The following is a 13,961-nucleotide window of genomic DNA, read 5'->3' on the forward strand; positions in this document are numbered from 1 at the left end:
AATCCACCCTAAGCATCCCTGACAGATGGTTGTCCAGCTGCCTCTCGAAGGCCTCCAGTGTGGGAGAGCCCACCACCTCCCTAGGTCATTGGTTCCATTGTCGTACTGCTCTAACAGTCAGGAATTTTTTCCTGATGTCCAGCCGGAATCTGGCTTCCTTTAACTTGAGCCCGTTATTCCGTGTCCTGCACTCTGGGAGGATCGAGAAGAGATCCTGGCCCTCCTCTGTGTGACAAACTTTCAAGTCTTTGAAGAGTGCTCTCATGTCTCCCCTCCATCTTCTCTTCTCCAGGCTCAACAGGCCCAGTTCTTTCAGCCTCTATTCATGGGGCTTTGTTTCCAGACCCCTGATCATTCTGTAGATCCACTTTCCCAAATCGTTGTGTGCTTATCGAGGAGTATGGAGCTTTCTGTGGCATAAGCATGGGTCCCATAATTGTTTGTGAAATATTGGGGTCCCTGTTAGAGGAGGAGGGTACAAGGAAAACAGCCCTTCCTTTATTTACTCACCAGCTACTTCCTGCCTAATAGCACAGCGGCCAGAGGTTGCCCTCCCCCCAGCCTTGGACGCCTCTGCCCCTTGTAGGGTTGCCCATTTTACTACCGGCTCTTACTCCGAATGCCTTTGGTAGCAGCAGCGCCATTTCCCCTCTGTTCTTGTCTCCATGTTACAGACGGCCATCAGTTGATTTTGAATGGATTGGGTTGCTTTTGAAGACACAGGGAAAAGTCTTGGCTAGCTTTTTCTTGGTCATCGGACCATCTTGTGCCCTGGAGCAGGGGTGGGGATAACTTTTATCAGCCTGAAGGCTGCATTCAATTTCAGAGAAGCCCCATTTCAGGGGTGGGCATGGCTTAAGCCAAAGGGGGTGGGGCCAAAATAATACCAGCATATTGTAGCTTAAAGCTACTCCTGCCAGAAACTAAGCCTCAGGAGAGGCTTTTAGAATGGGTAGAAAAAACTGGATAAAAGCCAGGGATCCACCAAATGATCTGATCGGTGGTTGGAGGAAAGCGGGTGGGGTCAGCAGAAGGGGACACAGCCATCCGGGGCTGGATTTGGTGCCCCGGAGGGCCGGATTTTCTGCAGCTGTGCTTGATCACTATCCATCTAGCAAAGGGAAGCCTTTGAAGCCCAGGCGTTATGTTCTAAAATACCCTTTTGTCTGTAGCCCTGAGCAGGGGGTCGGACTTGATGGCCTTTTAGGCCCCTTCCAACTCTACTGTTCTATGATTCTAAGGCACCCAAGGAGGGCATAAAAATGGGGAATTCCTGAGTGTTCAGAGGAGGGCAACCAGGATGATCAGGGGTCTGGACACAAAGCCCTATGAGGAGAGACTGAAAGAACTGGGCATGTTTAGCCTGGAGAAGAGAAGATTGAAGGGAGACATAGCACTCTTCAAATACTTGAAAGATTGTCACACAGAGGAGGGCCAGGATCTCTTCTCGATCCTCCCAGAGCGCAGGACACGGAATAACGGGCTCAAGTTAAAGGAAGCCAGATTTCAGCTGGACATCAGGAAAAACTTCCTGACTGTTAGAGCAGGACGACAATGGAACCAGTTACCTAGGGAGGTCGTGGGCTCTCCCACACTAAAGGCCTTCAAGAGGCAGCTGGACAACCATCCGTCAGGGATGCTTTAGGGTGGATCCCTGCCTTGAGCAGGGGGTTGGACTCGATGGCCTTGTAGGCCCCTTCCAACTCTGCTATTCTATGATTCTATGATGGCACCAGACCAGAGAAAGGGCTGAATTTGGACCTGGAGAGGGCTGGGGTTACCCACTCCTGCCCTGGTGGTAAGGCACCACCACAGCTCACTTTATTCTGCGGGGTCTCCTGACCCTCTGTGTAGCATTTTTAGGGGCGGTTGGAGGGGCTGGTATGGTGAGCAGGAGGGTGGGAAAGTCCACTTCTGCCAGCACAGTTGATCCAGTGTAAATCTGGATCCAACCCTCTCGCTTCTCTACTCAAAATTCCCAACGCAACATACTCAGTAGCAGTTGTAGCAGCAGGATGATAACAAAATCAAGAATTAAGCACACCTCTCTCTTGTGACTAGCGTTGGCTGAAGCTCCCTGTTTTGTCACTCTTGCTTTAAAAAGCGGCTGAGTCACAGTCTGGTGATGGCTGGCAGGATGGTGCCAGTCAATAAGGAAGTTGCCTTGCTGTTGCTGTTTCTCATCTTAGAAAATGAGCGTGTGAGAACTGCTATACACGGGAGGTAGGGGGAAACTCAGGGTGCAAAGTCCTGGAATGACTTAGTCACATTTTTCAGGACGATCCGCTCTTGTTCAGCATGTGGCTGAAGCCATGAGGTTTGGAGCCTGTGGTCAAGCCCTGACCCCAGTATTCCTGAAAATCTTGGTCTACTACTTACGCATTCCAGAATCGATCTACCAATTGTGTAGGTGCTTGATCATAATAAAATGTTTCCATATAGTGGAACGCCACTGACTTGGCCGCTGCTTCCATTTCCCTCTAGCTCCTCCCTGGAATTCTGACGTTTGGATGAAAGGTGCACTACGGGAGCCTTCCCCAACCCGGCAACCTGTTGGACTCCAGTACCCATCATCGCCCGCCAGCATGGCTACCAGAGGGTGCTGGTTTGGGGAAGGCTGTCCCGTGAGATTTGCCAATAAACCTGGTCCATTGTTGAGATGTTTCTTTTGGGAGCACCACGCCGAGTCCTCAGACGCCGGCAGGTTTTCCTTTTGCAATGAGCTTTCTTCTCTTAAGCGGTCTTGCTAGCTACATTCCTGCTTGTTCTTCAGTCTTAAGTGGTCAGCAAAAGAGGTTTTCTTTAGTCCCACAGAAGCTGACTAGGAAAGGGATTCAAAGTGCTGGTACTAACATTCTAAGCCCTAAACGGCTTGGGGCCAGGTTATTTGAAGGAACGCCTCCTCCCATATGTACCTGCCCGGACCCTAAGGTCATCTTCAGGGGTCCTTCTCCATGAGCCCCTGCCAAAGGAAGTGAGGCAGGTGGCTACTAGGAGGAGGGCCTTCTCCGCTGTGGCACCCCGGCTGTGGAACGAGCTCCCCAGAGAGGTCCGCCTGGCGCCTACACTGTACTCCTTCCATCGCCAGCTGAAGACCTTTTTATTCTCTCAGTATTTTAACACTTAATTTAACTTAAATTTAAACCTTGCTGTTTCAATTCCATATTTTAACCCATATCAATCTTTGCTGTGTGGTTTTAATCCTGGTTGTGCTTTTTATATTGTATTCTGTAGTCGTGTTTTTAAATTGATGGTTGTTTTGATGCTCTTTGTGGTTTTAATTTTTGTGAACCGCCCAGAGAGCTTCGGCTATTGGGCGGTATTAAAATGTAATGAATAAATAAATAAATAAATAATAAAAATAAAGGGATGATATCATCAGCCCAGACTTGGGCGGCTGGTGCTAGGAGTTATTATTTATTTATTTATTTATTTATTTATATAGCACCATCAATGTACATGGTGCTGTACAGAGTTGATTTTCTCTCCTTTTTTGCTATTCCAAGTTTTGGCTGGCTGCTTCTGGTAGGGCAGCTTTCTTCATCAGGAGTCTACAGCCTCCACCTCGCCTACTTTCCATGGGGTTTTGTGCATCACCCTTGCAGTTCCCTCTCTCTGGATTCCCCTCTCTGCCATCAGCTTGCTGTGTGACCTTAGGCAAGTCACTCTCTCCCCAATTCAACTCCAGTCATCTGTAACAACTAGCACTACTGTAAAAGGGCGTAGACCTGTCCAGAGGTGTATCCAGCCACTTCAACAGGTCTTATGTGCATTGTGATACGGGTATGGTTCTGCATTCGTATCAGCTGTGCACTTGGAACCCTGGCTCCAGACACAAATCTCCCTTCACTGGGTCAAAGTGGTTATGCTTCAGCCTTGGTTTACCCACCTGTGAAAAGGGCATGAGTTAATTTTACTTGGAGATGGTCAGGATCAAGGTCCTTGCAAATTGAATTTGCATTATAAATGCTTGGCAATTTCTCTGGAAGCCCCGGTTGGCTGTTTCCTTTCCTCCGCTCGTGAGGTCCCTTCTCCGCACCACAGCACACCTGTGGCTGCCTGTGAGCAAAGAATGTGGCCTTTCTGGATTAACTTGTTTGTGTCCGTGGGATGCTGACGGAGAGGGAAATGATAGGCAACAGCTGAGAGAGGACAAGGAAAAGGCTACAGTTGATTGAGACGCTGGTCATAAGTGGGTCACGTTGACACTCTTTCATTAGGAGCCTTCGAGAAGAGAGAGCTGGAAGAATTGCTCACCATACCCACAGATGGTAGGATAGGAAGCAGAGTTTTCTACAGTGGAGGCTGGTGGCTCCAATGTCAGTGGCGCAGTAGTGAATCCTCTCCAGTTTTCAGTCAAAACTAGTCAGAACTATAAAGGAGCTATGAAACCCGGAGCGGATTCACTGCCCCACTGACATTGGAGCCACCAGTTTTCACTGTATGTTGTTTTTTTTAAAGTATTATCCTTTCAGCTTCTGCAACTGATTCTGTAAGAATGGTTCAATAGTGGTTTTGCAGCCCCTCACAGAGCATCATGGAAGTTTAGTCTGGGAACATAGATAGTTTTAGTGCTAATCCATCTCCTGTACCGTCCCCCCCCCCCCCCGCTGTCAGAATTTGCATAGCTGGTCTGACTTTGAACGTGGTTTACCACGTGTCACGTTGCCAGCAAGGCTGCCTGGAGCATGTGGGCATCTCTGTACTTGCTTAAATACCCTGGTCATGCATTTGATGCTTAGAGCAGTCCGAGACGTCTTGTGATGGAAGTGCATTGCAGGTGGGCAGGGCTGCAGTTTGTTTTCCGGAGTGGCTTTTGCATCAGCTCAGAACAGGGAATAATTGGGCTTCATGATATTTCATAGAATCCTAGAATAGTAGAGTCGGAAGGGGACTGTAAGGCCATCGTGTCTGACTCCCTGCTCAATGCTGGACTCCGCCTTGAAGTATCCCTGACAGATGGCTGTCCAGCTGCCTCTTGAAGGCCCACAACCTCCCTAGGTAACTGGTTCCATTGTCGTGCTGCTCTAACAGTCAGGAAGTTTTTCCTGATGTCCAGCCGGAATCTGGCTTCCTGTCACTTGAGCCCATGATTCTGTGTCCTGCACTCTGGGAGGATCGAGAAGAGATCCTGGCCCTCCTCTGTGTGACAACCATTTAAGTCTTTGAAGAGTGCTCTCATGTCTCCCCTCCATCTTCTCTTCTCCAGGCTAAACATGCCCTGTTCTTTCAGTCTCTCCTCATAGGGCTTTGTTTACAGACCCCTGATCATCCTGGTTGCTAATGGAGAATCTTTAACACAGCTTTGCCCAATCCGATGAACTCCACATTTGATTCGGAAAGGCTGAACTGAGTTTCCTCATGGGAAACGTACCTGGATGTTCATCCATGAAAGAAACACCTTCCTGGTCCATTTCTAGAAATGTGAAGGGAAGGGATATATCCCCCACCCTCCAAACACAGACCTGTATCAGAGCAATTCAGTTTAGCAGAAACTGAAATGTAGTTGGGGGTCTCTCTCATACACTCTGTCCATCGTGTGGTCCGTCGGGGTCCAGTCCTGCACATGGACTTTTTAAAAAGTATTTATTGCATCTTGCCTTTCTTCCTTAATCTGAAAGCAAGGTGATAAATGTCCAAATCATTCTAGAAGGGAGGCAAATGTCCCAATTGGAACTAGATTGTGTGGCTCTACTATACCTGAAGAGTGATCGTCCTGCTGCAGGCTGCCACTGGCATGCTCTGCGCTGCTTTTTGTCCAGGAATGGATAAGTTCCAAGCCGCCCATGCTAGAAAGCAGCCTGCTCTTGTCACTGCGTGGGAAAGGTTCTCCAGGTGATAATTTCCCATCCGCACGATGGGTGGGGTGGGTGAAGACGGGGACTAGACCTTCTGCCGGTGTAGGAGGATCCTGTAATAGCAGGTGAGACATCAGAAGAACAGGACCTGGCCAGGTTCTGTCTGGCCACCATCTCTGATGTACTCCGTGTGAATGCTGTCTGTGGGAAAGACAGATCTTTCACTCTCCTCTAGGAGATGTCACTCAAGGATTTAAAAATAGCTTAAGTCGCTGAGTGAAAACCAGAGGAATAGTTTTCTCAGGCTAGTAATGGGCTCTGTGTGTGTGTGTGTGCGTGTGTGTGCTTTTGTTACTCTTTCCTAATAGTGTGCACATTTCTTAAGTGTGTCCCTCCATCATACATAATGTTTGTACATGCACATATACGCATTCAGCCAAGTTGGGACAGGGAGCAGCCCTCCTTTCTCTGACCCAGAAAAACCAGGCCCTTTGTCAGCCTTCTATCCTGGCACACCTGAGCTTGTCCTCTTCTCCTGTCTGTAGGGATCTCCAGGTATGAGCTGTAACCCTTTTTTCTTTTCCTCCGGCCAGTTTGTTCTGAAGAACTACGGTGAGAATCCAGAGAACTACAACGAGGAGCTGAAGAAGCTTGAGCAGCTCAGGCAGGTGAGGACCATGTGTGGGAGGGGAAACAGAGGCCTGGAGGGAGGGATAAATGGTCCATGAGCTGCTGCAGGAGGAGGGAGCCCGGCCTGTGAATCAGTGCTCTGGCCGTTAGGATTGTTTGGCCAGAAGGCGTTTATAAGAACTATCGTTAGGTTTTTCCCATGAAGCCGGAGTTTGGTGGGCAAGGTGTGCCTTTGCCCGGATGCAGTTGGAGACCGTGCTCACTGGGACAAAGCGACGGGACTTTTTTGATTAGCAGGGTTGCTGACCTCATCTGCCGCCTCCCTCAGAATTCCCTGTGACCTCTGAGCTTAGCTGAAATTGTCAGAGTAGCTAGTGGGGAAATGCTTGGTCTGGAATGAGCAATTAAGGCCCATTAGCTTTACAAAAGACCTGCTCCTGGTGGAGATGAAAACTCCTATTTTTTTATTTATTTATTTATTTATTGCATTTTTATACCAGCCAATAGCTGAAGCTCTGTAGGCAGTTCACAAAAAATTTAAACCATAAAAACCATTCAAAATATAAAGACGTGATATAAAATACAATGTAAAAGCACAACCGGGATAAAATCAGCAGCAGTGCAGAAATACAAATTTAAAACGGCAAAGTTAAAATTAAGTTTATAGACTGTTAAAATACTGGGAGAATAAAAAGGCGACTAAAAGAGTACAGTGTAGGTGCCAGGCGAACCTCCTTAGGGAGCTCATTCCACAGCCGGGGTGCCACAGCAGAGAAGGCCCTGCTCCTCCTGGTAGCCACCTGCCTCACTTCCTAAAAAATATCCTCCCCCATGCAGGCTTTAAAGGGTTGAATGTCCTTGGGGAGAGTCCTCCATTCTCCCACCGTCCCCTTCACAGCCAACCCGGGAACTCTCGCTCTCTCACTTTCCCTTTCTCCTTGCAGAATGCCGTGAACGTGCCCAGGGACTTTGAAGGGTGCAGCATCCTACGCAAGTACTTTGGCCAGCTTCACTATCTGCAGAGCCGCATTCCCATGGGGGCAGAGCACGAGGCGGCCGTCCCCATCACCTGGTAAGAGAGCTGTAGGGAGGGACACCTGGCAGAGGAGTAAAGGGCCTGGCCTGTCCTTTTACCCCAAAGTCCTTTCGGCCGGCCAGAGTGGGGTTGAGGCTTTCTCCGTCTGCACACCAGATGGAGGGAAACAGCGGCTGCTGCAATGTTTCCGTGTTGGAGGGGTGGCAGAAAGGTGATGGTGGAGGACGTAGCAAAGGTGGCGGAGAGGCGCGGGAGCGTTAATTGGTCACAGACAGTGGGCCTGTTTTGATCCACAAAAGGGCTGGCAGGAGAAGCACGGTTTGAGAAGGGATGAAGAAGATCATAGAAACATAGAATCATAGAATAGCAGAGTCAAAAGGGGCCTCTAAGGCCATTGAGTCCAACCCCCTGCTCAATGCAGGAATCCACCCTAAAGCATCCCTGACAGAGGGTTGTCCAGCTGCCTCTTGAATGACTCTAGTGTGGGAGAGCCCTAGGGAACTGATTCCATTGGCGTACTGCTCTAACAGTCAGGAAGTTTCTCCTGATGTCCAGCCAGAATCTGGCTTCCTTTAACTTGAGCCTGTTATTCCGTGTCCTGCACTCTGGGAGGATCGAGAAGAGATCCTGGCACTCCTCTGAGTGACAACCTTTTAAGTATTTGAAGAGTGCTCTCATGTCTCCCCTCCATCTTCTCTTCTCCAGGCTAAACATGCCCAGTTCTTTCAGTCTCTCTTCATAGGGCTTTGTTTCCAGACCCCTGATCATCCTGGTTGCCCTCCTCTGAACACGCTCCAGCTTATCTGTGTCCTTCTTGAAGTGTGGAGCCCAGAACTGGACGCAATACTCTAGAGGAGGCCTAACCAGGGCTGAATATAGTACCTCGTGTGATTTGGAAGCTATACTTCTACTAATGCAACCCAAAATAGCACTTGCCTTTCTTGCAGCCCTATCGCACTGTTGGCTCATATTCAGCTTGTGATCTACAACAATTCCAAGATCCTTCTCGTTTGTAGTATTGCTGAGCCAAGTATCCCCCATCTTGTAACTGTGCCTTTGGTTTCTATTTCCTAAATGTAGAACTTGGCATTTATCCCTATGAAATTTCATCCTGTTGTTTTCAGCCCAGCACTCCAGCCTATCAAGATCACTTTGAAGTTTGTTTCTGTCTTCCGGGGTATTAGCTATAGAGGCTAATGGATAGAGATGGGGCGGCCCGTTTGGGTGTTGGAAGTGGCAAGGCGGCAGGCCTAAAGGCAGTGGTGGGAGAGGACCACGTTTGTACGGAGGAGGAGGGTGTAGTCAGCACAGAGATGGCAGGCCTTTGAAAGGACCAGTGACGTGAAACTGGTTTGAGAAGCGTCAGGGAGCACGTGCAGAGATTTGAGAAGAGGGGGGCTTTTCGTAGCGGCTGAGGGAAGCAAGCGGCATATTCAGTGACTTCTTCCAAGGAGTGTGCAAGCCCATACCTGGGGGAACGGGACGTCTGCGCCGCTGTGGTGTGGGCCTGTGACTTGGCTTGGGTGCTGTGGCGTCACTGTGTAGTCAAACGTCCCCCTGCAGCTCAAACGAGAGGCATGTAATTGAGACCAGTAGTTCCTGGGACAGGAGCCTCTTCAGTGCTGCACCGGAGGGAGGGTGCTTCCCGGGCAAAGGGCCCCTCTGCCGGAGCGCATTCTGGTCAGCTGCCTTAATGGCCCTCTCTGTTGACAGGACTGAGATCTTCTCCGGCAAGGCTGTGACTCACGAGGATATCAAGTATGAGCAGGCCTGCATCCTCTACAATCTGGGTAAGGACCTTTTCATTGTCTGGGCTTGGACATACAACTTTCCCCTGAGAGGAAGTGGCTTTAGAGGAGGACTCCTGTAGCACCCTAGACTAAAACAAATCAAGTCAGAGTGGCTGGCGGCTCCAGTGCCAGTGAAACGGTGAATCCACTCCGGGTTCCAGTCAGAACTCTCAAGGAACTTCCCAGGATCTACAGCCCCACTGACCATCGGAGCCACCAGCTTCCACTGGCGAATGGCTTCCGCTGTCTCCCCCTGGCAAACAAGCGGCCGGCCGTTCTGACTGATTTGGTGACGGCGGTGTCTTCATTCAGGCCAATGAGGTTAGGCTATGCTTCCATGCTCTCTATCAGGGGTGGGCAACTTGTGGCCCTCCAGATGTTTTGGCCTACAACTCCCATTGTCCCCCACTGGATGTACTGGCCGATGGGAGTCATGGGCCAAAATATCTGGAGTTGCCCACCTCTACCCTAAATGAAGTCCACAAAATGTTCTGGTGGACACCAGTTAGGATGGCTTTAAAGGGGGTTGGATAAATTCCTGGAGGAGAAAGCTATCAATGGCTTCTAGTCCTGATGTCTGTTGTGCTGCCTCCAGTATCAGAGGCAGAAAGCGTATATGCACCAGTTGCTGGGGAACATGGGTGGGAGGGTCTGAGTCTGAGAATGCCCCTGGACCCAGCACCATCTATTGAGGCACAGGTGGGGTTGGTTGCCAGCTGAGGCCCTACCTAAAGGAAGCTCACCTAGCCACAGTGATACAGGCCTTCGTTAGATTACTGCAATCAACCCTACGTGGGGCTGCCCTTGATGTTTTGGAAACTGAAACAGGTACAGAACGTGACAGCTAGAACGTTTGTGTGAGCTAGGTGCTTGCACGTGTGAGTTTTAAATTGCACTTGTATCTTCCTGTGTTTTGTAAACCTGTAAGCCGCCTTGTGGGGGGCAGTGCACCCCGAAAGGTGCCTTACAGATCTTTAAAAATAAATCTGTCTGTGCAAGTCTTGAATTGTACACAGAGCAGCCCAAACCAGCCCAGTCCCGGCTCTCCTCTTCACCTGCTTCCCCTCCCCGCACCCGGGCAGTGGCATGGGCAGTGCCGGTGCCTTTCTTAGCCGCTCGCCCTTCGTCCCGCCCCTGCGCACGTACAGACGTTCAGCGTTGCAGCTCTTTCCCAAGGGGGTGAGGCAATTCTCCTCGTGGAAACTTCAATGTGTACCCAAGACGGAACTCTGAATGCCCGACCGTGGGTGGGACCCCTTTGGGAGGGGGCTTTGGCACCATCACTCAGTCATCGAGCCCCCGCTTCATGGGCAGAAAGCCCCGGGTTCACTCCTTGGCGTGGGTGTCTGAAAGGGCCTCTGGGGTTGGGTGATTTTATTTATTTACTTATTACATTTTTATACCGCCCAATAGCCGATGCTCTCTGGGCGGTTCACAAAAACTAAAACCATGAAGGGCATAAAAACAACTAACAATTTAAAAACACGAATACAAAATACAATATAAAAAGCGCAACCAGGATTAAAACTGCACGGTGAAAATTGATATAGGTTAAAATATGGAATTTAAAACAGCAAAGTTTAAATTTAAGTTAAATTAAGTGTTAAAATACTGAGAGAATAAAAAGGTCTTCTGCTGGCAATGGAAAGGAGTACAGTGTAGGCGAACCTCTCTGGGGAGCTCATTCCACAGCCAGGGTGCCACAGCGGAGAAGGCCCTGCATCACTTCCTTTGGCAGGGGCTCACGGAGAAGGGCCCCTATGGATGATCTTAAGGTCCAGGCAGGCACAAAGACCTTTCTCAGCCTGAGCAGCCGCCCCCTGTCACAGTAGCCCAGTCTTCCCCAAGCTGACGCCTTTCGCCCATGCCAGCTGGGGGTGATGGGAATTGCACTCCAACGCATCTGGAGGCTGCCAACTTGGGGAAGGCAGCGTTAGGCAGCATTGGGCTCCATAGATAAAACCGTCCGACCCAGTCTAAGGCAGCTTCCTGGGTTTCTTTGTGGCCCGGTGCCACCAGTGACATGGTCCCCTTCTCCTTCCTCTCGCCCTCTTTCTAGGTGCCTTGCATTCCATGCTCGGGGCTATGGACAAAAGGGTGTCTGAGGAGGTAAGGCTTTGCGCCGAATCCCTTCCCAATGCTGGATGAATAGTGCTCAAGCACGCGTGCAGAAACCCCCCAGGCCCAGGAGCGACATTGCGGCCTTTGTGGGGTACTAATTTGGCTCCCTGGGATTCCCCAGAAGGCCACGCCTCCCTCCCCTCTTCCCCTGGCCCCACTTCTTTCCTTCAACCGCCAATCGTTCTGTGCTTTTGTAGAGCCTTTTCCCCATTCCAGAAGGTTGAAGTGCTGGTAAAAAGCTTAAAGCTATAAGATGCTGGCCTTGGCTGGCCTTGGGAGGGGCACAGCACAGGAAGCCTTCTACGCATTGGGTGCTAACGTGTGTGGTGGTGGTGGAGGCATCCCGTTGCTCCAGGGGTGTTGAACCTCAGGCCCCGGGGTCACGACCCAGCCCTCCAGGGTTCCCCAGAACTAAGTCCACGCCCCCTTCCCTCTCCCCAACCACCAATTGTCTGGGGGCGTTTTGGCTTTTATGCCATTTTCTCCCCGTTCTAAAAGCTTGAAATGGCCTCTCCTGAGACGTAGTTTCTGGCAGGACGAGCTGCAAGCATAGAAGATGTGTTTTGGCCCCACCCCTTTTGCCTTGGGTCCCGCCCACTACTGGAATGCGGCCCCCGAGAGCTTCTCCAGAATGGAATTTGGCCCTCGGGTTGAAAGGTTCCGCACCCCTGCCTTGCTCAGATTGGGCTGTGTTTGTTCTCGATGCGTGGACGACCCTTGAGCCTCCCTGAGGGGTCCTCTGGTGTGGCTTGTTGGAAATGAAACTGCCCCCCCCCCCCCCACCGCCCCAACTGTTGTCTTACAGGGCATGAAGGTCTCCTGCACCCATTTCCAGTGTGCCGCGGGCGCCTTTGCCTACCTCCGGGACCATTTCCCTCACTCCTACAGCGTCGATATGAGCCACCAGATCCTTAACCTGAACATCAACCTCATGCTGGTAAGATTGTCTGGGGAGGCTGTTTGGGTGTGAGAATCTGGAAAGTGCTGCAGCCCCGCAGCTGAGCACGAAACTTGAATGCTGAAGGTCCCCAGTTCAACTCCCCAAATCGCCAGTTAGCAAAGGACCCGGTGATGCAAAAGGCCTATTGGTTGGGGATTATGGGAGTTGTAGCCCAGCCCATCTGGATAGCACCAGGCAGGGAAAGGCTGCCTTAGAGAGCCCTGACGGTCAGAGAACCGAGCTAAGCAAGCAGGCTTCCTGCGTTTCCTTTGTGGTCGGATCTGGCAGCCAGTGTGTTCATAGAATCATAGAATCATAGAATCGCAGAGCTGGAAGGGGCCTCCAAGGCCATCGAGTCCAACCCCCTGCTCAAGGCAGGAATCCACCCTAAAGCATCCCTGACAGATGTTGCGTTCCACCTGCCTCTGGAAGCCACGAAGTCCCGGCCTCGCCATTTCTTCTGTCTGTTGGAGAAAGGGAAGTCTGCAAGCTTCTGACTAGTACAGATCTCTTGGGGTCCAGCTGCAGAAGGCAACAGCTGCTGACTTCCGTCTCATTTTCTTGGAGCATCTCAGCTCCGCAGTGCTTCCAGAGGGGCAGCCGGGTTAGTCTGTTGCAGCAAAAGCAACCAAGAGCCTTGCGATACCCTAAAGGTGAACAAAGTTCCCCTAGCGCTAGCTCGCCCTTGGCGGCTGCTAGTTAACGACGGCTCTGTGCCGCCTCCACGATCAGTAGCGGCAGAAGGCTGTTGCCCTCCTGTCCTGCTTGTGGACTTTTCCTGTCGGCATCTGTGGATCCCTGTGGGGAGCAGGATGCTGGACCGGGTGGGCCCTTGGCTCTGATTCGGCAGCGCTGCTCTTCGGCACAGACCTGACGCTGCCCAGGACCTCTTTCCTCTCCGTCCCGCTTTTTCCTCACATTGCCTTTCTCCTCATTCCGTGGAGGGCCAGGCTCAGGAGTGCCTTCTGGAGAAGTCCATGCTGGACAACCGCAAGAGCTTCCTGGTGGCCAGGATCAGTGCTCAGGTGAGCAGCTTGGGGAGCCTTCAACCTGGGGGACGGGGTGGGGAGCTCTGCCCCCTAAACAAGGATAAAGCAGAGAGGCAGCCTATTGGCTGGGCAGTGAGCTGTGCCCAGAGTGGGTCCCCTCCGCGCCTTCTCCAAAACCAGCAATAACCCGGGCGTTCCTGCCCTCCTGCTCCCGCCTCCCCTCCCCAAGGTGGTGGATTACTACAAAGAAGCCTGCCGGGCTTTGGAGAACTCTGAAACGGCCTCCCTGCTGGGGAAGATCCAGAAGGACTGGAAGAAGCTGGTACAGATGAAGATCTACTATTTTGCTGCCGTGGCCCACGTGAGTATCGTGGGGAGCTGGGCTTGGTGCAATGCGATACCCGGGGAGCTCCGCTTGGCCCGACAGGCCCCTGCCCCACAGCAGCCTTGGGTTGGCCGACCCACTAGCAGTATCTCCACTGCCTTTAGGAGGGGGCCACTTAGTGCTCCACAGACATCTAAGGCATTCCGCATACTAATTCAGGGCGCAATCTTGCGCATGTTTAGACAGGAAGAAAGCCCTACGTCTTCCAACATTCCCCATCCATCCATGCCCTTAATCTTATTTTTCTCTTATTTATTTATTTATTACATTTA

At 51.1% G+C, this 13,961-nt stretch overlaps 2 protein-coding genes across 2 annotated transcripts in view; one reads left to right on the forward strand and one right to left on the reverse strand.

The window, feature by feature from the left end:
* Nucleotides 1–13,961, reverse strand: part of CCM2 (CCM2 scaffold protein) — a 247,433-nt gene that overhangs the window by 202,398 nt on the left and 31,074 nt on the right. The gene's annotated exons all lie outside the window — the stretch shown is intronic.
* PTPN23 (protein tyrosine phosphatase non-receptor type 23) overlaps nucleotides 1–13,961 on the forward strand; it is a 45,147-nt gene that overhangs the window by 7,429 nt on the left and 23,757 nt on the right. Inside the window, 7 exon segments of the mRNA XM_063122176.1 lie at nucleotides 6,392–6,466; nucleotides 7,373–7,500; nucleotides 9,178–9,254; nucleotides 11,314–11,363; nucleotides 12,181–12,312; nucleotides 13,260–13,340; nucleotides 13,534–13,665. Coding sequence (XP_062978246.1) covers nucleotides 6,392–6,466; nucleotides 7,373–7,500; nucleotides 9,178–9,254; nucleotides 11,314–11,363; nucleotides 12,181–12,312; nucleotides 13,260–13,340; nucleotides 13,534–13,665 — 675 coding nt within the window.

Source organism: Elgaria multicarinata, chromosome 1, assembly GCF_023053635.1.
Source record: "Elgaria multicarinata webbii isolate HBS135686 ecotype San Diego chromosome 1, rElgMul1.1.pri, whole genome shotgun sequence".
Lineage (NCBI taxonomy): Eukaryota > Metazoa > Chordata > Lepidosauria > Squamata > Anguidae > Elgaria > Elgaria multicarinata.